At 46.4% G+C, this 26,009-nt stretch overlaps 1 protein-coding gene across 1 annotated transcript in view; it reads right to left on the bottom strand.

Annotated features, from left to right (window-relative positions):
* Positions 1–2,128: 2,128 nt before the first annotated feature.
* LOC124612779 (homeobox protein OTX1-like) overlaps positions 2,129–26,009 on the bottom strand; it is a 172,622-nt gene continuing 148,741 nt past the window's right edge. The window contains exons 5-6 of the mRNA XM_047141174.1: positions 9,877–10,119; positions 2,129–4,208 (exon numbers count right to left, since the gene is read on the bottom strand). Coding sequence (XP_046997130.1) covers positions 3,660–4,208; positions 9,877–10,119 — 792 coding nt within the window. The 3' untranslated portion in view covers positions 2,129–3,659. The remainder of the gene's footprint in view (positions 4,209–9,876; positions 10,120–26,009) is intronic.

Here is a 26,009-nt window from a genome sequence, read left to right as displayed (position 1 = left end):
ATTTCTGGAGATCGTTCTCGTACATAGATGTTTTTTTAAATATCTCGTTTACGAGCAACTTCCACCATGAGGTTTGAGGATTAGCATACATTTTCATAGTTGCTTGGCATGTACCACTTTACTTAAGTCATGAATTGTAAGAGAACACATTTTAAACTACTATCTTGTTGTGAGACGTGCTTTTCCTCGAGTGTAGGTGTAACAACTCTGCAGATCTGCAAATTGAGGGGAGGGGAAGCGATGAAACACAGCTCATGGAGTTCGGCTCTTTTCGAAAGATGTGTGTCACTTTTTATGTCTATTAGTTTATAAGATGAATCTTTCGTGGGACGACATTTGTTTGATATATCCTTATTTCCCTTAAACGAAACGAAAGAGCCAATAAAATTTATTGCCATCTGTATTTCACAGGGCAGTAGAAGGACACTGATCTGAGATCCAGAAATACGGTTAAGGATTAAAAGCGCTGCTAATTAGCTTTAGAGTGTTAAAATTTTAATTTGGCAATATAACAATTATTGCTGATCTACATAGCTATTCGTCTGCGTAGAATGAGGGCTTACAGGAATTGAAATCGGCAGGTTGCCATGTTAGCTTTAGTAGAACTGCTATATTGAGCGTGGAACGACACATCGTAAGAAATCCGAACAAAAAAAATGCGGAAATTATGGCTTACTGTTAGCTATAAAACAGCAAAACAAAGAGCGCTGTGTATGAAGTATGAAACTGAAACTCCTGTTGATCCCCCCCCCCCCCCCCGCCCCCCCTATACTTGACTTGGCAAACATTTGCGAAGATAGGACATAAGGACATAGTTTAAATATTTCATGTACAGAGGTTTATTGTGAGGGACTGGCATTGATCGTCTTGGCTATTTTTACACAGACCAAGCCACCACAGTACTCAACCTCAGGGTGTAATGGGTATAAGTGCAGATATTTTTGTTTGTGATACCTGAATGTATACACACATCAGTGTGTTGGGTGCATGTTTCCCTGCATCAAAAAGTCTTCCCACAAACACGCTACAAACTTTACAACCTAATGTCTCCTGCATGACGGTAACTGCATTATCAAGTGAACTACACCTGGCAGTATAGACTAACCGTTTGGCCGCCATGTGTCCACATTTCAACGGCAGACCTGCTGCCCAGGGAAACATTAGCGCTAATGGCTTGCTCTTTCCACATGTACTTGGAGGTATTAACCAACCCAAAAACATATGACTTGGAATACTACAATTATTATTATTTTGCAAGTGACACAAATACTGATGTAATGCTGTTCAGTATATCGTCCTCAGTCACCGGTAGCAATATCTACACTTATACTCATTACACCCTGTATAACTCATTCGCGAATTGTGCTTGCCTGTAACAGCTCGGAAACAGGAGATTTCAGATCAATGTACTTGCCGTCTTGATCATATTTACATGATTGTGATAAATCGTTTCATGATGTCACAAGTATCCGACGACTTAGTCTTTTGAAAAGGACTTGGGGTAGGGTGTAAGTTACATGAAACTTGGCTATCTGAGTGATGTTCTTACTTCACGCCACATGTGTATGCCTCTGGTTGTGTAGCTGTATTTTTTGATGGTGACAGTGACAATGTTATTTCAGTGTCTGCTTGTTAACAATTTTTGCAGGGCGAAAAAGTTTATGATAGAGTATGAATGTATGGTCGAGTGTAAAACTAAATTCCGCAGACACTGTCGTGACAATTTTACTTTCTAGGGATATTCATCATGTGTAACGATCCATTCTTAAATTGAGTTCTGCTCTGTCACTTAGAACATTACAATGTGTCCTCTGTCTTCCGTCTAGGATTACTTCCATTGCAATATGCTACAGCCAGCTGACACGACACACACAATACGAGTGCTGGTTGTAATAACACGAAGACGTGATATTAACATATACTCACACCAAACAAATTAATTCGTAAAATTTTAATATGATTATTTTTGTAAAGGAAATGCTGAGAAAATACAGCACGTACTAATGAATACTGAGAAAAGAAAAGATTTACAGCGATCCATTTAATTTGTGCTTTTTTCAATTTGAATTTAAAGTAACTTAATCATATTATTTAATTTAAGACAAAATATATTAAAATACAAGCCACAACAACACATCACTATGATTTTTACATTAGCGTCCTTTTTTTTTGGAAAATTCTACAATTATATGTACGATTTTGTACAATGAGAATTATTAAATTTGTTTACAAAGACAACCATTAGAAGATAAAGACATTGCGAGGTAGTAAGAAAGTTTCTGAAAATAATTAAACAGCGTTAAGAAGGTGACAGTACTAATAACATGAAATGAAGTAATTAAAGACTGCACTTTTGAGTTCCTCTAAGCGATAATCAGAAGTAAATCGAAAGTAATTAATTTCGAATTTTGAGAATCTTAATGCAGCTGGTGGTGAGTTGAGTGGTGGCCAGTCCACGATGGGCAGGGTGTACTGCAGGTTTCTCGACGTTTTCCACTGCCCTTCAGTACCAACACCTCTTCCCCATTATTTCTTCCTTTTTTGAAACACGGAGACCACTGCTGGCTGGAACATCAGCTCACCAAACGCACAAAGTAAAAGTTGCTGGAGACAGAGCGAGTTGCGCTTCCTATAGTACAAAAGGCACTGAAGCTGCCAAGAGTCACAGTCTCTTAGTAACTGTATTTAATGCAGATCTTCCAGAAGGCTAACACATCACAGGTCTGGGATGGTCCTTTGATAGACGGCGAAATCCATGAAATTTCAGCGGAATTTAACCGTTATAGTGAACAGACTCGCTGCATTCTAAAATTTCTTCTCGTAGCTGGTAGGTTTATTTCGTACCTAATTTCTCGTCAGTGAGACAAGGAGTCATTTTTTCTTAACATAACGCTCGCACGCGTCGAAAACGTCATAGCAAACGTTGGTACGTTTTTGTGAATATAAAAAGCTCTTCAGTTGCTTAAAAAACAGAACACACAATTCACTCCAGAATAAATTACGTTAATAAGGTACAGTCCAGGCACCAGCTCTGGTAACAAAAAGGAAATCTACCCCACGAAGAAGTGTGGGATTTAAATCTGTCAGTGGCGCCTCGACATTTAGTTCTAGTTGCCGACTGCAGCGTTACGACAATGTCCGAGCACAGTTTTTTCTGGGGCTTATGACCTGTGCATCTAAGTCCTGCAGAGAACTTTTGCAGGGGTGAAAATCGTGTGGAGATTCCGTTGTGTGGTAATGGAAGCTATCGACACGGTGTAATCCATTTCTAGGAAGTGGTGGTGAATCGGCATTTGGTTTGTGTCCTTTGCATTATCCCACAACTTTACTTTTTTTTTGGACGCTCCCAGAACGATATCTATTAGAACTGCTCTCGTGTATTAACCCGGTGGCGACGACCAGATAGTGAAGTGTTTCGGCAATCTATCGTGTCGCCTTCCTCCACAGGAACACACTGCCTGTGGGTGACTACATCTCAGATTTTGGAAGTACTGCAGCATTTATAAGATGGCACCCGCGGGTAGGGATAGGGGTAAACCGGGAAAGCCTAAAACCACACAGAACGCCTTCTGCCACCCGATGAAATCACGAGTGCGGCGTCAGACACACTTAGGCTCGACACACGTCAAGACCAGAGACGCAGAATAGCGAGACGAGCGTTAGACCATCTGGTACTTGTCCGGGGTGATCTGGTAGTCGAGCGAGCAGTCCGGGTGCCTGGCGGTGTTGAAGGCCTGGTGGTGGGCGCCGGCGTACGATCCCATCTGGTGGTGGTGATGGTGGTAGCTGTGCGCCATGACGTGGTTGTGGCCGTGGTGGGCGGAAGTGTAGTTGGACTGGTGGTGGCCGGCCGACGGCGGGAAGTAGTCGACGCCCATGTTGCCGTAGTAGGGCGAGTACGTCTGCGAGTAGCAGTGCGTCGAGGACGTGGAGGCGGGCGTGCCCCAGCAGAAGCCGTTGTAGGCCGTGGCCGAGGAGGCGGCGGCCGCGGCGGCGGCGGCGGCGGCGCCGGGGGCGGCCGTGCTGGGGGCGGCGTCGTGCTGGTAGCCCGAGCCGGGCGTCACAGGCGGGCTGGGCGTCGTCAGCACCGAAGACACTGAAGCCGCGCTGGCAGAGCCCGCCCGTTGCGGCTGCGGCTGCTGGGGCTGCGGCTGCGGCTGGGGGAGCGCCAGCGGCAGCGCCGGGAACGACGTCGTCCCGGGCTCCACCTGCCGACAGTCACAACACCGTAAGTCCTACGACATCTTTTCTATATTAACAACCAAGCTTTCGATGAGAAATTTATGCGATCAGTTTGGCTTTAGGAAAAGTAATGGGACGAGAAAGGCAATTCTGACGGTACGGCTAATATTGGAAGCAAGGCTAAAGAAAAATCAAGACACTTTCATAGGATTTGTCGACCTGGAAAAAGCGTTCGACAATATAAAATGGCGCAAGCTGTTCGAGATTCTGAAAAAAGTAGGGGTAAGCTATAGGAAGAGACGGGTCATATACAATATGTACAACAACCAAGAGGGAATAATAAGAGTGGACGATCAAGAACGAAGTGCTCGTATTAAGAAGGGTGTAAGACAAGGGTGTAGCCTTTCGCCCCTACTATTCAATCTGTACATCGAGGAAGCAATGATGGAAATAAAAGAAAGGTTCAGGAGTGGAATTAAAATACAAGGTGAAAGGATATCAATGATACGATTCGCTGATGACATTGCTATCCTGAGTGAAAGTGAAGAAGAATTAAATGATCTGCTGAACGGAATGAACAGTCTAATGAGTACACAGTATGGTTTGAGAGTAAATCGGAGAAAGACGAAGGTAATGAGAAACAGTAGAAATGAGAACAGCGAGAAACTTAACATCAGGATTGATGGTCACGAAGTCAATGAAGTTAAGGAATTCTGCTACCTAGGCAGTAAAATAACCAATGACGGACGGAGCAAGGAGGACATCAAAAGCAGACTTGCTATGGCAAAAAAGGCATTTCTGGCCAAGAGAAGTCTACTAATATCAAATACCGGCCTTAATTTGAGGAAGAAATTTCTGAGGATGTACGTCTGGAGAACAGCATTGTATGGTAGTGAAACATGGACTGTGGGAAAACCGGAACAGAAGAGAATCGAAGCATTTGAGATGTGGTGCTATAGACGAATGTTGAAAATTAGGTGGACTGATAAGGTAAGGAATGAGGAGGTTCTACGCAGAATCGGAGAGGAAAGGAATATGTGGAAAACACTGATAAGGAGAAGGGACAGGATGATAGGTCATCTCCTAAAACATGAGGGAATGACTTCCATGGTGCTAGAGGGAGCTGTAGAGAGCAAAAACTGTAGAAGAAGACAGAAATTGGAATACGTCAAGCAAATAATTGAGGATGTAGGTTGTAAGTGCTTCTCCGAGATGAATAGGTTAGCACAGGAAAGGAATTCGTGGCGGGCCGCATCAAACCAGTCAGTAGACTGATGACCAAAAAAAAAACCACGGATTCATTGGGGGATGGAGGCGGGACTGCTATGGGAAAGGGGGAGGGGGAGGACTGTGGGGAGGGGCATGGACAGGAAGGAGAGGGGGTGGGGTGGGGTGAGGTTAGAGATGTAGGGGTGGAGCAGGGGAAGAGAAGAGGGTGAGGGTGAGGGTGAGGGTGAGGGTGAGGGTGAGGGTGAGGGTGAGGGTGAGGGTGAGGGTGAGGGTGAGGGTGAGGGTGAGGGGGAGGGTAAGGGGGAGGGTGAGGGTAAAGGGGAGAGCGAGGGGAAAAGAGGAGGAGGAGGAGGAGACTAGTGTTTAACGTCCCGTCGACAATGAGGTCATTACAGACGGAGCGCAAGTTCGGGTGAGGGAAGGATGGGGAAGGAAATCGGCAGTGCCCTTTCAAAGGAACCATCCTGGCATTTGCCTGAAGCGATTTAGGGAAATCACGGAAAACCTAAATCAGGATGGCCGGAGGCGGGATTGAACCGTCGTCCTCCCGAATGCGAGTCCAGTGTGCTAGCCACTGCGCCACCTCGCTCGGTCTGGTGAGGGTAAGGGTAGGGTAACAAGGGTAAGGGTAAGAAGGGTAAGGGTAAGAAGGGTAAGGGTAAGAAGGGTAAGGGTAAGAAGGGTAAGGGTAAGAAGGGTAAGGGTAAGAAGGGTAAGGGTAAGAAGGGTAAGGGTAAGAAGGGTAAGGGTAAGAAGGGTAAGGGTAAGGGTAACAAGGGTAACAAGGGTAACAAGGGTAACAAGGGTAACAAGGGTAACAAGGGTAACAAGGGTAACAAGGGTAACAAGGGTAACAAGGGTAACAAGGGTAACAAGGGTAACAAGGGTAACAAGGGTAACAAGGGTAACAAGGGTAACAAGGGTAACAAGGGTAACAAGGGTAACAAGGGTAACAAGGGTAACAAGGGTAACAAGGGTAACAAGGGTAAGGGTATGAACTGAGAGGGAGCTAAGAGGTTAGGGAGAGGGGTGAGAGGAGGGGAGTTGAGGAACAAGAGAAGAGGAGGGAGAGGAAGAAGGGAGAGAAGGAGAAGGATGGGAGGGGGGACAAATAATTGAGGTAAAATGTCAAGTAAAAGTGTTTACATTTTTTCATGTATAACTTTCCAAAATATCAGTTAATCTTCGGAGAACAAGGCAAATTGTTAACTAGGCTAATAGAAAATAGCATGGAATTCTAGAAAACCAGTAATCCTCCCCTTCTTTAAAGACACGAACCCTTGCATAAAACGGGTTCAAACGTCTGATTACTTAACAAATGAGTTAATGTGTTAAATATTTGACGTCAATCATGTAAAACCTTTATTGTTGACGAAGCACACTCGTAATTATGTTCGTTTTATTATTTTCGGATTATTCATTTACAGATTAACGAAAAAGTGAAAACAAAATTGTTTTGTAGAGCTGTAAGCGAGAAAAGGTTGAGGAAAGGCATGAAATGGTGTTTCAAGTTGGTTGGAATCACTACGTGCTTTGATAATCAAACCCTGGATGAATATAGTGCTCTCAGTTCCACGAAAAACTAGTTTTTCGACGCAGCGCAATGTTTATGAATAATATCTCCTTAACTGTGTGTCAGGCAATGACATAATTTTGCAAGTGTTGATGGGTATATGTGGATACTGTCTGCAAAATGAGTTGCTAATTGAGATGCTAGTAAAGAAGTAATAAAAACCTCATACCTGACGCGGAGGTTTGCCTGCATAGACACTTTTTTTTCCTTTCATCATTTAGTGGAGGGGATTTCAGCAAGAAAATGTTAGGAAATGGTTGAAAATATGGGTAAAATTTATTGGAAGCCGCAAAGTTTTTTTTTTTTTTTTTTTTTTTTTTAATTAAATAATGGATGAGTATACTCTGTGTACGTTACCTCAAGACAAACACACGACTCTACTTTCAATACAGGATTTATCATCTTAAACTTTTAACTTAAGATTATACCTCTTAGTAAGTAGATTACGACAGCATTTTAGTTTTTTAAATCAGTCGATAATTATACGAAAAACTGAAAATCAAGTTTTTGTAACCCCTGGAAGACGTTAGAAAGGCAGACTGCAACTGGGATCGGCTGACCATTTAGTAAAACAGATTGCAAGCTATGTTTAATACTGGCTGCTTTCCTGTTTCCCGCCAACGAAGAACGGCTTATCTCCTGGCCACCTCTAGAGAATCTCACACCCGGGTGAAAGCTCCATTAACTGGCTAAGGATGCCTTCGGTGCTGACAACAAATCCGGCACGGTTCATAGTTGCAGAGACAGGACTGGAAAAGCGCAGGAAGTTGAGGGAGCCAAGACAGAAAGGTAAACACCAAGCCCTAGATCCACAAATAATAATAATAATAATAATAATAATAATAATAATAAACAGACACTAACCAATACAAAATCCAAAGTCAAATTCATGGGCGAAATCTCGGACCCCTTTGAAATCCACACTGGCCTAAGACAAGGAGATGGACTATCCCCGCTATTGTTCAACATCGTCCTGGACGAAGTAATGAGCGAATGGGAAGCTGAAGTCAGGAGACAAAACACCTGGAGACCAGTCACATTAGGAAGGAAAAGACTGGAAATCCCTTACCTAGCATTCGCAGACGACCTAGCGATACTGACCTATGACCCAACATCAGCAAAAACACAGATCGAAATCCTGAAAGAATGCGCCGAGAAAGTCGGCCTACAAATCTCCTTTGAAGGAACGCAAGTCCTAACAAGAGAAGGCGACGACATCACTACCAAGTACGGCAAAATTAAAGGGGTCACACACTTCAGATACCTAGGCGAAATCATCGAACCGACCGGAACAGAGAAACTGGCTTACGAAGACAGACAACAGAAGACACGGAAATCACTAGGCATGGTACGAAACGTCTACAACAAACAATGCATTTCCAGAAACACCAAGATCAGACACTATAACACAGTGATCAAACCCGCCGTACTGTATGCCAGCGAAACACTAGCACTCAACAGGAAAATCAAAATTGAAGAAATCAAAAAAGAAGAACGCAAAATCATGAGGAAAATTTTAGGAGGAAGACCCACACCAGATGGCTACAGACTACAGAAGAACTCAACAGTAGAGGCACATTCGAACATCGAGAACGATATGAGAAAAAGGCGCCTTAAATTCTACGGACATTTTGATAGACTCCCTGAAACAAGACTCACCAAGAAAATTCTAGAACACATCAAGACACTTAAAGTCTCGACACCCTGGATGGAAGGAGTCCGAAAAGACCTACAAGCAATTGGCACCACAAACACCACAGACAGAAGCACCGTCCGAAAACACATAGACAATTGGGAAGTAAAGTCAGAAGCGCTAAAACAGCGGACCAAACAAGAATGGTCTGAGGAGAGAAAAGAGGCCCTCTCCAAGAGAATGAAGGAGTACTGGAAGGACAAGAAGAACAAGCCTTCAAAGTCATAAGCTTAACGATTTCCTTTTAGGGAAAATTCGCCAACAATAAATAAATAAATAATAAACAGAACTACTGGGTGCTCGAACGTAGGTGGGAATGACATAGAAACAGCCGTAGACTACAGACCTTGAAATAATCGTCCTGCTCCATGGTACCAAAAACACACACAAGACATCACAGAACCATCACTGACGTTATCTATATTCTCCACACGCTGCCAGTTAACCACGTCTTCGGGTCGCCGATGCGATCTGCGCCTTGCATCGTTTGAAAAGAGGCGGGGATTTCGACTCATCGGGCTATACTACACGCCTTCAGTGAGCCGCTGTCATAGCTACTGTCAAGTTTCTGTGTAGTTTGACCCGTTGAAGACGTCCAGCTTTAAATGCAGCTGAGAGCAATGGACTTTGCGAGTTTCCCAACTCCTAATATCTACTGCACGAAATTCCTTTCGCAGCGTTATCTCGGAAACTGATTGAGATGAACATGTAATCAACAAATCAGGCTTTTCATTCGCAGTGTGCTCACTCGCAGGTCCAAACACGATAGCTCCTTTCAGTCATTCTGTCAGGTCTATAAGTCTATCCGTCTTACTGTGTTGATTCCATACAACCAGTGGCGCCCCCCCCCCCCCCCCACACACACACACACGCACACGCACGCACCACTTCACTGTCATGACGTAAGTCGGTTGTGGAGGCTCGAGTGACGGCCTGGTTCCATTTCACCGCCTATAGTGCTCCAAAGTGGCCAATGCGCTTTTTTTAAATGTGTGATTTTTAATTTACCGATTGTGCTTCGATGTACAACATTGAAGAAAGTAAGATCTGCAGTGGACGTTTGCTCAGATACAGGAATGTGATTGGTGAGCAGTTGGGGAAGACTGTCCGTCAGTCGTATCTCCAAGGTATGAACAATATTGTTAGAGGCAGATGGCTGATAGCATGTACCGAATACGTTGTCTGTGGAAGTACTGACCTTGCACTTGGGGGAGCTGTTGGCGAGGGCGGCGGCCGTGGGAGGCGGCGGCGTGCTCTTGGAGGCTGCGGTCTTCATCTTGGGGGTGACGGCGGACACGGCACCGGGGGCGGAGCGCGTCTGCGACTTTGACGCCAGGCTAGACGGCGGCTGCTGCTGGTGCTGCTGTTGTTGTTGCTGCTGCTGCTGTTGCTGCTGCTGCAACTGCTGCCTGCATTTCGCCCGCCGATTCTTGAACCACACCTGTAAGCAGTTGCCACTGTATACGTAACGGGTCAACTAATAAACCATACATATATATCGTAAGAGGCGACTCATCACTGCAGTTATTTCGGGAGAAGGGCAACGAGCTGAGACACACACCACCATCTCCCGTGTTCTCACAGATTATCACTGCACTCTCTATCTAGCAAGTCAACGGTCTGACATTGACACTGAGGGCCTGTCACATCCGGGCAGAGCACTAAGCGACGCCACATTCTTGCAGGCAGTCACGCGGGAAGAAATACGCATGGCCCTGTCGCGGGTCACGAGAAACTGGACCTGACTGTCTTCCGCTTGAATTTTATAACACCTTTTCTGACCGGACGAGGAAAGTTTGGTGGCAGATGTGCTCCGAACTCCTGGACCCAGACTTTAGCCCCCCCCCCCTAATTTTTGGAGGCAATGATCATCCCTGTGCCAAAACCAACCGGTGGGGGGGATGGGGGGGGGGGCGCAGACCGCAAAACTTCCGGCCTTTGACATTAGTGAATTCCGATTACAAGCTGTTCGACCGCAGACGTCGTGCTTACCTCCTTGCTACTATCAAAGACGTCATTCATGCCACCAAACATGTGTAGGAAGTAGCAGTAGTATACACAGGGCCTTAAGCTCTTATAGAGATGTGGGTGGCGCTCATCTCAGCACGCCACTTAGAAGGCGCTCTCGTGGTAGTTCATTTGGACCACGCATTTGACCGAGTTGAGCGCTATCTCTTGTAAGGTCTCTTATAGAAGATAGGCCTGTCTCCAGTATCGGCAGGTGTTGTTCTCCGTCTCATTCAAGGATGGCTACAGCTCGCTACCGTTCACTAATGAGAGTTCAGTGCGGTAAGGCTGCCCTCTCTCTTCGCCGTCGCCCTTGAACTTGGCCGGCCGGGGTGGCCGAGCGGTTCTAGGCGCTACAGTCTGGAACCGCGTGAGCGCTACGGACGCAGGTTCGAATCCTGCCTCGGGCATGGATGTGTGTGATGTCCTTAGGTTAGTTAGATTTAAGTAGTTCTAAGTGCTCAGAGCCATTTGAACCGTTTTTGAACCTTGAGCCTACACTTCATGGTCTACGGCAATCTTTGGAGGGTATTCACCTCCGCAATATGGATTTCAAATTCTGTGTCTACGCGGACGAAGTATGCTTCTTGGCGAGGTCGGCAGAAGATATACAGGGTGGTCAGAAATTCCCGTTACAAACTTGTAGGACATGTATAGGGTAGTGAGTACATAACGTTTTGAACAGGAACCTATGTCCGGAAACGTATCGTTTCCGTTCTACGACAGTTTCAATGCAGATGATCATCTCATCCACACCCACGTGAGGAATGTACTTAGGCGTGACCCATTACAAATGTTTACATTTGAAAAGAATACTGACTCTTTCCGTTATTACTTACGCATTTGCATTACAACTTACACTTTATGGTTTACATTAGTCGACGACAACAATAACCCAGCATCTACGGCATCAGCCGCAACGTACCGATGCATTACAACAGCGGCTCGATGTGGCGACCACCGACGTTATTACACACATTGTACTTCCGAAGCGTGTTCTGGTACACTCTCTCCGTCCCACCTGGTGTCTCTTCAGTGTCTTGCGCCGCGGCCAGAACTCGTGCCAGCAAATCTTCCTCTGTCTCTACAGCTGTCTCACAAATTAGGCTCTTCATACGACCCCACAAGACATAGTCCATAGGGGTTAAATCCGGAAATCGTGGCGGCCACGCGGTTGGACCACCACGGCCTATCCATCTTTCACCATACCGTCTGTTGAGATGTCTCCGGACAGCCAGTGAAAAGTGAGGTGCTGCTCCATCATGCTGAAACCACATTTCCTGACGGACATTCAATAGCACAGCTTCCAAGAACGGGTCCATTACGTGTCGTAGGAAGACTAAGTATGCGGGACCCGTGAGCTTGGATGGAAGGAGGTATTGTCCAATCACATGACCGTCCAGAATACCTGCCCACACGTTAATTCAAAACCTGTCTTGAAATACCTGAACATGCGTGGCATGAGGGTTTTCATCCGCCCAGACATGGCTCTTTCGAGCATTCAGAGCACAATCCCTTGTGAGCCTACATTAATCTGTGAAGAGAACTCGAGGTGGAAACAGGGGCGCGTCGATGCAACGGTGCAGGAACCATATGCAGAAGGCGACGCGTTGTGGAAAGTCTGCTGGACCCATAGCGTGTACCCTTTCTAAGTGGTACGGATGTAATTGTTGCTCATGCAGGACGTCCAAGACGGTACTGTGACCAACAGCCATTGCACGCGCAATCTTCAAATTCGGGAGTGCGGCGTCGCCGTGGAGCACCACAGTCCTGCCTCCTCACGATGAAGGTACCCGTTTCTCGTAGACGTTGTGTAACTTGGGCAAACAGTTTGTGCGATAGAGTGTGACGGTGTGGAAAACGCTCGTGTTACAGCCGACTTCCGTTACCTCCAGCTTCGCCATACACAAGGAGCACGTCTGTGTATTGCACCATGTTTCCTCTGTTGGAGATGCACTCGGTCTCACAGCAAAGCGGAAAATAATTGACATCTGGGGATCGTTCGACGTAGTACACGTCATCGTGTCTACCCTGTTGCATACCAGGACAGGGAACTCTGAGACGTTTCTCTCGCCCCTAAGCAAACGTTGACGAGGTACTCATCTGAACTGAAACTGTCGTAGAACGGAAACGATACGATTCCGGACATGGGTTCCTATTCAGAATGTTCTGTACTCACTACCCTCTACATGTCCTAGAAGTTTGTAACAGGTATTTCCGCCCCCCTGTATGTGCGGCGATTGCGTGGCCTTAGGGGTATGGCGAGATGGCCGGCAGCCTATCAACCTGCCGAAGTTGCACTACATGGATGTGGGCAGAGGACTGAATATGAATACAACAGTGCCCATTACGAAGGTCCCGACGATGAAACGCTTGGGAGTGACCATCCGTGGGAACGTGCAGCGTACACCAGCAGATTACTTAATGTGATCCTCACGCAAGTACGTCTCGATACGTTTCAAACACTTGACTTGATCGTGCGGATACAGTTTGTCAATTTCTACTTCGATCCGAAATTTAATCACTACACACACTTTCTCCCAATGGCCGTACGGTAGCTGCCAAGCTTCAGGCGGTCTTATGTCATTTCGGCAGCGGTGGTAGGGTGTTCAAGAAGCGTTACGAGACACTAACGTTTCCCACACATGTAGGCTGTATTGGAATGATAAACGTGCACAACAGAGCGCGCACTCTCTTCCTGCGGACGATGCATCGCCTACATACTTCGGACAAGAACATCCTCATTGGTACGCTGATTTAGGAGGTGGCGCCCCACTCCCTCCGGCCGCCGATTCCTGTTGGACATTTCCGCGCCAGCACTGTGTCACATTTTCAACTATCTGGTCGACATGAGGTATCTGTTGGATGTCCTACGACCATGTAGGCTCCTAGAAGCAAGGACTTCTACCGCTAGTTTCAACGGACACAGCCTGCTAATGTGATTGGCTGGAAGCGGGTGTAGAGTAACATACAATCGCCTTTCCTTCTCACCGCGGTGAAGGCGCTGTGGTTTGTGATAAAGCTGAAAAATTCCCCACCCGATAACGTTTATACACTATACATCTTGCCGAGGACCCTTTCTGCCCCATATACCCCGCTGCCGACACAGCCATGCACCGTTTCGTTTGCGATATGACTCCTGGCTCTTCACACGGCGCATATTGGCATTGTTGCTGAGACGGACGCCTCAGTCCGTAGAACCCACCCAACTGATCCATCCCAACGTCAGTTACTACCTGCTACTCGTCACACGGAAGGACCTATATCAACACATACAGGGTTCGATGGTACGAGCAGTAATATTAACTTTACGCTAGCAAATAATGCAGGAATGGCATAAATAACAAACTGGACTGTACACGACACCACAACCAGTAGTGATCACAATATCAGAACATACACACTGACTCACACTCCGAACAGAACGACCAAATCTCACACCAGACACTTATTGTTGCACAAAGCAGACTGGAACAAATTACCGGAAATTACCCAACAACTTGATCTAGAAAACATCATAGCCGGGCGGAGTGGCCGAGCGGTTCTAGGCGCTACAGTTTGGAACTGCGCGACCGCTACGGTCGCAGGTTCGAATCCTGCCTCGGGCATGGATGTGTGTGATGTCTTTAGGTTAGTTAGGTTTAAGTAGTTCTAAGTTCTAGGGGACTGATGACCTCAGCAGTTAAGTCCCATAGTGCTCAGAGCCATTTCCGCCAAAACATCAGTGGAGGTATCGATTGTAGAGCACCCAAGCCAACATAGGTAATACAACATGCACAAAACACATCAATTCCGACAACAAGGAATACAAAATGCTGACCAGTACCATAGGCCTTCCTATAGGCCTATGGCAACGGCAAACCACCTCCATTAGGACCTTGCCTAGTAAGGCGGTGCGGGTCTCCCGCATCGTTCCCCTACGCTCTGTAAAGAAGCATGGGGCTTCATTTCCATTTTCACCATAGGCCAGCGAACTCACGAGACTCAAACAAGATGCCAGACGCAAATGAAAATTATGGCAAAGGGGGATAGTAGATAGGGACGGACACATAAGACTAAGCAAATAGGCAAGCACAAGACTTATACAGACAGACCCTATACAACACGCGTAGACAAGAACTATTACAACAACACAAACAGAGAAAAATAATTGAGGGGGGGGGGGGGGGGGGGCGGGACCATACAAAATACTGACAGAGAAGATAAAAACCCAACAAATTCTGGGAACGGTAAGGCAGGATGACGGCACGATGACGAGGGGATGGAGGAATACAGCGGAGTTTTTGCTGTATAAACTGTTCCCTGACGACGTCATCGATACAGACGCACAATATCATACAACAGTAAGAGAAAACCAACACACACCACACAACATTGCAACTGCACTTTTGCGCAAGAAGAGGTTGCGCTAGCAATCTCCGAGCTCAGAAACAAGAATGCACCTGGACCAGATGGTATCCACTCGGAAATACGGAAAAAAACTAGCACTGCAGATCATCCCGTTCCTAACGACGTTACTGAACGATACCTTACGGCTGGACAGGGTACCTACAGTATGGAAAACCTGCTAAACAGCCATTATTAAATAAACAGCGGACAGGGATCCTTCAGATCCAAAGACTTACAGGCCAATATGCCTAATAAACACCCTAGCAAAGATTCAGGAGAAGCTACTATGTAAGCGCTTGCAAACACACAGAGCTCTCAGGGGTATGAGCCATCACCAATTTGGCTTCAAAACAGGTAGATCAATAGATGATGCCGTCAACCAGGCCCTACACATAGTTAATACTAGAACACAGAAATACGTCATGGCAATAATGATTGACATTGCCGGGGCATTCGATAATCTCTGGTGGCCCGCAATATTTCAGAGGTTAAGACATCTGGAGGTACCACAGTCACTGTACAACAGTTTGCTAGATAACTGTACAGACCGAGTAGTCTAATGGCAGATGGACAGCCGGAAAGTAATAAACAGAATTACCAAAGGCTGTCCTCAAGGTCGGTCTACGGCCCCATCTTCTGGAACATAACAATCGAACCCATCCTCTTACAACTTCTGGATCGGGATGACAGGTTAGATGGAATTGTCGCCTATGCAGATGACCTATTAGTTGTAGTCAATGCAAACAACAGAGCCCAGTTAGAAGAGAAAGCCAGTGGAATACTACAAACAATTACACAATAGTGTCACAACAATAAACTCAGGATAGCCGAAAACGAAATAAAATACACATTACTGAAAGGATCACTCCAAAGGGATCCTTCTGTTAAAACTGGGGGCACAAACATCGAACGAGTACACATAGATGAAAAATTGAATTTGCAAGAACACATAAGACTAACAACAGACACAGCAGAAAAAATGCTACATAAACTAGTGAGGAATTGAAAACTGTACACCAACAAAGCATCGGTCAGACGGGGGCATATAAGTGTCCTACATAGGCCATCTGGAGCCTTGGCACCACCTCAGTGGTGCACTGTGTGTGATGCTCGAAATATGCCGCATAGATATCACGATCAAATACAGAGCTGCAAGGTGCTGGTTAAAGATGGAAAGACTAGATAAGGTACGCGCAATTACTGGTGTATCGATAGAGACGATATGTCACCTTAAAAGTTGGTGTTTGGATATGTGGCAAGATGAGTGGGACGTAAGTAATAAGGGACGCAGACTGCACGACTTCCTCCGTGACATAAGGAAACGGTTGAGAATGAAACATATCTATCCCAGTTGTGGTATGGTAAATTTTTTAAGCGCGTGAGTCTGAGGCAGACACCTACATGCATAAGCGGGGAAGAAGGTGGCCCAGAACACACTGTCTTTCTTCGGCGGGCAACACGCGAACGATAGACATACACTACACTTAGACTACACAGAAACAGACATAGATATATAAGAGACGAAGAACAATGGGCACAATTAAACCTTTGACAAACAGTATTTCAAAAACAGCGCATTAACAGTACATGCGGACACGACATAACAGACATGTCTATGTGCAACGTAACAACAGTCTCCAGAGGGTGGACAGCAATACCCACAGTGAAAGCGAAAACAGTGACAATGAGGAGGAACAGGAGGAGGAAGACGAGATGTGAGAGTAAATAAGCATAAAGTGCTGGCTGGCTATCTAGCCAAGAAATCACCAAATGGTTCAAATGGCTCTGAGCACTATGCGACTTAACTCCTGAGGTCATCAGTCGCCTAGAACTTAGAACTAATCAAACCTAACTAACCTAAGGACATCACACACATCCATGCCCGAAGCAGGATTCGAACCTGCGACCGTAGCGGTCGCTCGGCTCCAGACTGTAGCGCCTAGAACCGCACGGCCACTCCGGCAAATCACCAAATGCTGTACGCGGATGGGCACCTAAAGTTAATACATAGGATTAGTAATAAATAGGATTAGCAATACTATTTCTCTACTAATAACCGTGTGTGTGTGTGTGTGTGTGTGTGTGTGTGTGTGTGTGTGTGTGTGTGTACTGGCTGTCAACGGCTCGAAGAAACCATTCCGAGGTAGTCACCGTCAGTCAAAATCGGTGACGGTGCTAACAAATCTCTCCTCTATCCTATCATATTTTTTATATTCTTCTTAAAAAAACAACAAAATTTTATTTGTATTTAAACCTCAAATTATTGTTATTTTCAAAAGTATTATTCTTTGTAAATGTTCTAGATAAAACAAAAGAAAAGAAAACCGCAAAAAAATGAAAAACGAAAATTTTAAGATGTACGACCTGTTTTAAAATATCAGGTAACAGGTCTATAATTTGGCAATAAATAAATAATACTCGTCATAACGCCACGGTGTGGGTTAAGGGTACGTCACTGTCACACTTTTTAGTGAGAGTTTTGCAGGGTTGTTAGGTTTTTGGCACTATTTAACGAACAACTACACGATTTTATGGCGCAAGGCGTCGTATGGTTCGCTCTTTGCGAATTACTTGTTTACGCGCCCTCAAGACCATTGGGGTGTACCGGGTGTGACAAGAGATTGATGAGAGACATCAACGGTACTTTTAGGGCGTTTCACTCTCGTTGAACGAGTTTACAACCTGAACATCCCACCGTCTGGCTCCTGTGGACACCCCCGGAAGAAGGTTTTTTTTAAAAAGGAAAAGAACATAACATAACAAAATTAAACAAATAAAGTATAATAAAAATATTGTATCCGTTCCTTTATCCTTTTGTTAAAAATAAAACGATCAGAGGCGTGTTTAATTTTTTTTTTTTTTTGCGGGTGCAGACCCTCAAGTGGTGGCAAACAGCAGTCCTAGTTAGGTTTTAGGGTAAACGTAGCTGTGGCACTTGTGTTGTTTTTGTTTTTAGGTTAGATAGCTTTTTGGGGGTAGTATATGTGATAGTGGCCAACGCCTGAAGTGGAAGAGGTCTAGGGAAGAAAAAAAATGCTAGCGTGATCTGGCGGAAACCGATGTTACCACTGCGGCAAGGGCGTGGGCTACTTCGAACAATCGTTGTCTTAATCTGTGAAAGAAGAGGATGAACGTGTAGATACAATTATGAACTTTACACTGAATATAAAGATCCACGTATTAGAAGAACAGTGAAAGCCCCATATTGTGTTGGGAGGGGCACACGGCACTGACGAGTGACTCGGAAGTAGCTAGAATGATGTTAGATAGAAATCCATCGAGTCAAATAGTACTGGGTCGACCGAGAACTAGACGGATGATCGAGTCATGGGAAACCTTCAGAATACGGGGTTGGGGAATGGGAAGCTCAGCCGGCCGGAGTGGCCGAGCGGTTCTAGGCGCTACAGTCTGGAGCCGAACGACCGCTACGGTCGCAGGTTCGAATCCTGCCTCGGGCATGGATGTGTGTGATGTCCTTAGGTTAGTTAGGTTTAAGTAGTTCTAAGTTCTAGGCGACTGATGACCTCAGAAGTTAAGTCCCATAGTGCTCAGAGCCATTTGAACTAATGGGAAGCTCAAGCGTTGGATCATGAAAACTGGTTGAGAATTAACTGAAGAGGTCAAGTTTCACAATGAGCTGTACAGCCACTGAATAAGACCTACACTACTTAAATCGGCAAATTCCCTTAAAAATTTCACTCTGACGTCACTGTTTTAATTCATTCATTATCATCATACCTGTGCGATTCAGTTGACGCCTCATTTGGAGAGAAAAAAAAAAGTGTCACCGATAGGTTGATCTCGACTGGAGGAAAAGCAAGTAAAAAAAAAAAAAAAAAAAAAAAAAAAAAAAAAAAAAAAAAAAAAAAAAAAGAATCAGAAGGCTGGAAACGTCCACGCCCTTTAAATCACCGTATCTAAAATAGAACCATAAATCTCAGTTAAAACCACACCGAAAAATCTCTCCCCCGTTTCATGCGCGCACGACCAGAGCTAAGTATTATTTGCAGTGGTGCAGCGGCTGAATACAGAGGAATAAAGAAAGAGGAGGAAAGAAAAAAAACGGTGAAAAGAACTGACGGATGGGGTGAGGGCGACTGGGAGCGGGGCAGAACAGCAGAGCAGAGCAGGTACGTCGCAGCTCGCCGCACGCAGCTGCGCCCGCTCACACGCGACGCCCCGCTCTTCCGGCCCGCTTATTGAATATTGATAACAGCGGCCGCCCCGCAGGCAGGGGGGCGGTTTTTATTTTCGCCCCCTGGCCTCGTCGGCGGCGGCGATGAGCTTTATCAATTCATTGCGAAAATTGAAACTCAATTTGCGCGCGCGCTCTCCCGGTTCACGCCCAGCCGTCCCATCCCCATCCCCACTGCCGCGGCCGCAACCGCCGCCGTCGCGGCCGCCGCCTCCCTATCGGTTTTCACGGTGAAGCCATTTTAAACAGTTGATGTGATTTCATTATTCCGTTGAGCCGTGAGCGCCCCTCCCCCCCCCCCCCCCCTTCTACCCGCGGAGCGTACGTCCCTTGTAGCAAGTAGCGCCCTCGCGTCCCCGGGCAAACATTGGCCCAGTCATTTACACCCCTGTAGAACAGGCCGTCGCGCCCTATTCTCCGAGGACTAATCCTCTTCGCTAATGGAAACGGCCCCTGCCCCTCCCTAGGGAAAGCTGCGACCCGTCCCGTCCCGGCCGGCCCCCTCCCCCAATCTCCGCCTCGGCCCATCGCGCGGCATAAAAGCTACTGTGTCTGCCGACGCGGTACGGTCCACAGCGGAAACAACAATGGGATAAGGGGGCGGCCGGTGCATATCGGAACCCCACAATGGCACGCCTCCTGCGGCGTGTCGCGCATAAAAAAAATATACGCCCCGTCTTCTGCGCGCTCATAAAAATTGCATTCCGCCCGAGATCGGGAGAAAGGGACACCGAGGAGAGACAGATCTTTATGCTGCCGGCATAAAGCCGGCGAGGCACGGCATCCCTCCCTGCGGCTCAGACATCCCGGACCGGGGCAGCTGGGAAGTGCGGAGAGCCCTCCACGGTTTTCCAGAGGAGATCCGCGGTTCGGTCGTTCAACGCCTACCCCTCTTGAGCACCATCCACGAGTTAACGAGCTTAACAGCACAGTTTGACATCATCTCTTTTCTTGAATGTTAGTCTCTTCTCAGTTATACAGAGTCACTTTCCGATGTGTACTGAAAAGTCACCGGCCAAAAGTACAGATAATATGCAGGCGAAAATTCCTCTTGCATTTTTAGGGTCCCGTACCTCAGTCTGTACGCTTTTGACAATGTTGACTGGAATACTCTCTTTCAAATTCTAAAGGTGGCAGGGGTAAAATACAGGGAGCGAAAGGCTATTTACAATTTGTACAGGAGATGAAGAAGCTTGCACAGGATAGAGTAGCATGGAGAGCTGCATCAAACCAGTCTCAGGACTGAAGACCACAACAACAACAACAACCACCTCAGTCTGTAAAAGTGCAACTCTTATAGCAGTTGTCGTCAAGCTATTTTTCCTGAAGAGTCAAAATACTGAAACTGTGCTGACGCATCTTGGACACATATACTACGACTTAATGAACCCCCCAACAGATCAGTTGGTAGAGTGTAGCAGCAGCAATAACAACAACACTATCAGCTGGTGTATTAGTTTCATTTGATTTTTAAAAGAAAATCAGCTATTTGACTGTGTGTTACTACATTTATCTCCTGTACTATCTAGATTTCGGCTTTTATGCCATTATGAAGCACAGTGCTAAAAGTTATATGCTAAGGCAGTCCAAACAGGTAAACAAGTCTTTTTTACCTGCTTTGGAGTGCCTTAACATATGTGACATAATAATGGTCTAACGACTTTTAGCATTATACTTGATAAAGGCAAAAAAGCGGAAACGTATACAGGGTGAGTCACCTAACGTTACCGCTGGATATATTTCGTAAACCACATCAAATACTGACGAACCGATTCCACAAACCGAACGTGAGGAGAGGGGCTAGTGTAATTGTTTAATACAAACAATACAAAAATGCACGGAAGTATGTTTTTTAACATAAACCTACGTTTTTTTAAATGGAACCACGATCGTTTTGTTAGCACATCTGAACATATAAACAAATACGTAATCAGTGCCGTTTGTTGCATTGTTGTATTTGTAACCACATCAAATAGTGACGAATCGATTCCACAGACCGAACGTGAGGAGAGGGGCTATTGTAATTGGTTAATACAAACCATACAAAAATGCACGGAAGTATGTTTTTTAACACAAACCTACGTTTTTTTAAATTGAACCCCGTTAGTTTTGTTAGCACATCTGAACATATAAACAAATACGTAATCAGTGTCGTTTGTTGCATTGTAAAATGTTAATTACATCCGGAGATATTGTAACCTAAAGTTGACGCTTGAGTACCACTCCTCCGCTGTTCGATCGTGTGTATCGGATAGCAACGAATTACGTAGGGATCCAAAGGGAACGGTGATGGACCTTAGGTACAGAAGAGACTGGGACAGCACATTACGTCCACATGCTACCACCTTTTTATTGGTCTTTTTCACTGACGCACATGTACATTACCATGAGGGGTGAGGTACACGTACACAAGTGGTTTCCGTTTTCAATTACGGAATGGAATACAGTGTGTCCCGACATGTCAGGTCGATAGATGTTCAATGTGGTGGCCATCATTTGTTGCACACAATTGCAATCTCTGGCGTAATGAATGTCGTACACGCCGCAGTACATCTGGTGTAATGTCGCCGCAGGCTGCCACAATACGTTGTTTCATATCCTCTGGGGTTTTAGGCTCATCACGGTACACATTCTCCTTTAACGTCCTTACAGAAAGAAGTCCAGAGGTGTAAGATCAGGAGAACGGGCTGCTCAATTTATGTGTCCTCCACGTCCTATGAAACGCCCGTCGAACATCCTGTCAAAGGTCAGCCTAGTGTTAATTGCGGAATGTGCAGGTGCACCATCATGCTGATACCACGTACGTCGACGCGTTTCCAGTGGGACATTTTCGTGCAACGTTGGCAGATCATTCTGTAGAAACGTGATGTACACTCCTGGAAATGGAAAAAAGAACACATTGACACCGGTGTGTCAGACCCACCATACTGGTAGCATGCCGCGACAGCGTGGACGTGAACCGTATGTGCAGTTGACGGACTTTGAGCGAGGGCGTACAGTGGGCATGCGGGAGGCCGGGTGGACGTACCGCCGAATTGCTCAACACGTGGGGCGTGAGGTCTCCACAGTACATCGATGTTGTCGCCAGTGGGCAGCGGAAGGTGCACGTGCCCGTCGACCTGGGACCGGACCGCAGCGACGCACGGATGCACGCCAAGACCGTAGGATCCTACGCAGTGCCGTCGAATGGCGAGGACCATTCGCAACCGTCTCCATGAAGCTGGGCTAGGGTCTCGCACACCGTTAGGCCGTCTTCCGCTCACGCCCCAACATCGTGCAGCCCGCCTCCAGTGGTGTCGCGACAGGCGTGAATGGAGGGACGAATGGAGACGTGTCGTCTTCTGCGATGAGAGTCGCTTCTGCCTTGGTGCCAATGATGGTCGTATGCGTGTTTGGCGCCGTGCAGGTGAGCGCCACAATCAGGACTGCATACGACCGAGGCACACAGGGCCAACACCCGGCATCATGGTGTGGGGAGCCATCTCCTACACTGGCCGTACACCACTGGTGATCGTCGAGGGGACACTGAATAGTGCACGGTATATCCAAACCGTCATCGAACCCATCGTTCTACCATTCCTAGACCGGCAAGGGAACTTGCTGTTCCAACAGGACAATGCACGTCCGCATGTATCCCGTGCCACCCAACGTGCTCTAGAAGGTGTAAGTCAACTACCCTGGCCAGCAAGATCTCCGGATCTGTCCCCCATTGAGCATGTTTGGGACTGGATGAAGCGTCGTCTCACGCGGTCTGCACGTCCAGCACGAACGCTGGTCCAACTGAGGCGCCAGGTGGAAATGGCATGGCAAGCCGTTCCACAGGACTACATTCAGCATCTCTACGATCGTCTCCATGGGAGAATAGCAGCCTGCATTGCTGCGAAAGGTGGATATACACTGTACTAGTGCCGACATTGTGCATGCTCTGTTGCCTGTGTCTATGTGCCTGTGGTTCTGTCAGTGTGATCATGTGATGTATCTGACCCCAGGAATGTGTCAATAAAGTTTCCCCTTCCTGGGACAATGAATTCACGGTGTTCTTATTTCAATTTCCAGGAGTGTATGTTGTAGCTGTTTGGGCGCCTGCAATGAAGTGAGGACCAATGAGGTGGTCGCCAATGATGCCGCACCATACATTTACAGTCCACGGTCGCTGTCGCTCTACCTGTCTGAGCCAGCGAGGATTGTCCACGGACCAGTAATGCATGTTCCGTAGATTCACTGCCCCGTGGTTTGTGAAACCCGCTTCATCGGTAAACAGGTAGAACTGCAACGCATTCTCTGTTAATGCCCATTGACAGAATTGCACTCGATGATTAAAGTCATCACCATGTAATTGCTGATGTAGCGACACATGAAACGGGTGAAAGCGGTGACGATGCAGTATGCACATGACACTACTTTGACTCAGTCCACCGGCTCTCGCAATGCTCCGTGTACTCATGTGTGGGTTCATGGCAACAGCAGCTAACACACCAACTGCACCCGCTTTTCCTGTGACGGGCCTGTTACGGACCCGTTTGCGTGCTACGACCATACCTGTTGCATACAGTTGGCGGTAGATGTTTTGCAATGTGCGGCACGTTGGATGCTCTCTGTCCGGGTACCGTTCTGCATACACCCTGCAGGCTTCAGCTGCATTTCGTCGACACTCGCCATAGATGAGTATCATCTCCGCCTTTTCAGAGTTCGAATACACCATGGTCACAGTTCCTACAACACTACACTATAACAGACGTCTGGTAACACGGTGTACTACAGTTGGTCTGCGTGCGGAGACGAATGCAGAATAACAATAGCAGCAAGCGCTACATGCGGACACTGCGACGGCTAGACGGAACCACAACAGTGCACTACAGCCACACTCGTAAACACGGTCGTCATCGTAAACATGTCCCTGCAGATGCTGCTCGCCGACCGTGGCTCGTGTTTGTTACAACACGCAACTGAACGTCGGAGGTTTCAAGCGTCAACTTTAGGTTACAATATCTCCGGATGTAATTAACATTATACAATGCAACAAACGGCACTGATTACGTATTTGTTTATATGTTCAGATGTGCTAACAAAACTATCGTGGTTCCATTTAAAAAAACGTAGGTTTACGTTAAAAACATACTTCCGTTCATTTTTTTATGGTTTGTATTAAACAATTACACTAGCCCCTCTCCTCACGTTCGGTCTGTGGAATCGGTTCGTCAGTATTTGATGTGGTTTACGAAATATATCCAGCGGTAATGTTAGGTGACTCACCCTGTATAATACAAAATGCAAATATAGTAATACTCAGTCAATTCGGTTTACTCTTTTAAAAAGTATTGCGTGGCTATGGTTCACCACCATCGAAAACTTTTTAGTTTCATTTGACTGCAACCGGTTTCGAGGATACAACAGACTCTCGCCAGGCCCCTCTACAACATAGTTTGATGACGCTCACATCAGGCATCAGCACTATATCTGTAATAAAAGGAGCGGAAACGATTGGCGTTCGCGAAACCTTTCGTTAATGGTGTATCTGGCTGCAGCATAAACAAAAAGTTCCCCCGGCGCCGGTGGTTTTTGCTCCGCTTATTAGAGATAAAGTGATGATGCCCGCTTTAAGCGTCATCACACTATGTTGCTGAGGGACCTGAAGATGTGGGTTGTATCCCCAAAACCAGTTGCAATTAAATAAAAGTTATACAGCGGGCTACTTGTGTTGTTATTGCTGCACATAAATAAGGCAGCTGCTCTCACATCATCCATTAGAAGATGGATGTACGGACATTACCTAAAGTAAGGGTGCGATAAAGTGGCCGCTCGTCCCTGAAGTTGAAAGGCAGCACTATACGGAACACATCGAGTCGACTGTGGTGTTTCAGATTGTTGTCAGCCTCAGAGACCCAACAATTGTGGCACTACAGCTGCGTGTTGAAATGTTGTCAGTTTCGATGTGTGTGTACATGATTTTGATTTACAATAGTATTTGTACTTATACACTGAAGAGCCAAAGAAACTGGTACACTTCTCTAATATTGAGTAGCGCCGCCGCGAGCACGCAGAAGTGTCGCAACATGACATGACATGGACCCGACTAACATCTGAAGTAGTGCTAGAGGGAATTGACACCATGCCGTATTCTGTGTGTTTACATATACCTGTATTTGAATACGCATGCCTATACCAGTTTCTTTCGCGTTTCAGTGTATTTAAATGTAGTACTGAATATGAGACACATCACAAATGTTCCATAAATGTTTAAATGCCAGATACCTTCTGCTCACTGAATTGATTACTGTGGTGTCACAGCCAGACACCACACTTGCTAGGTGGCAGCTTTTAAATCGGCCGCGGTCCGCTAGTATACGACGGACCCGCGTGTCGCCACTGTCAGTGATGGCAGACCGAGCGCCGCCACACGGCAGGTCTAGAGAGACGTACTAGCACTCGCCCCAGTTGTACAGCCGACGTAGCTAGCAACAGACACTGACGAAGACTCTCTCATTTGCCCAGAAGATAGTTAGCATAGCCTTCAGCTAAGTCAATTGCTACGACCTAGCAAGGCGCCATCAGCAAGTTATATTGAAATGATAATACTGTATCAACAAGACCAATGTTCCGCAATTGTGGATTAAAGTTAAGTATTCCAGCAGCTACGTACTTTTCTTTATAGCATTCATTACGTATCCTGTTTCAGACCTCACGCCATCCTGCGTGAGCTTATAGCGTGCATTTCGGCTTCCTCATACAACACGGTGTTG

This window comes from Schistocerca americana, chromosome 4 (assembly GCF_021461395.2).
Source record: "Schistocerca americana isolate TAMUIC-IGC-003095 chromosome 4, iqSchAmer2.1, whole genome shotgun sequence".
NCBI lineage: Eukaryota > Metazoa > Arthropoda > Insecta > Orthoptera > Acrididae > Schistocerca > Schistocerca americana.
The sequence above is the reverse complement of the archived record's forward strand: the minus strand, read 5'-3'. Positions and strand labels throughout refer to the sequence as shown.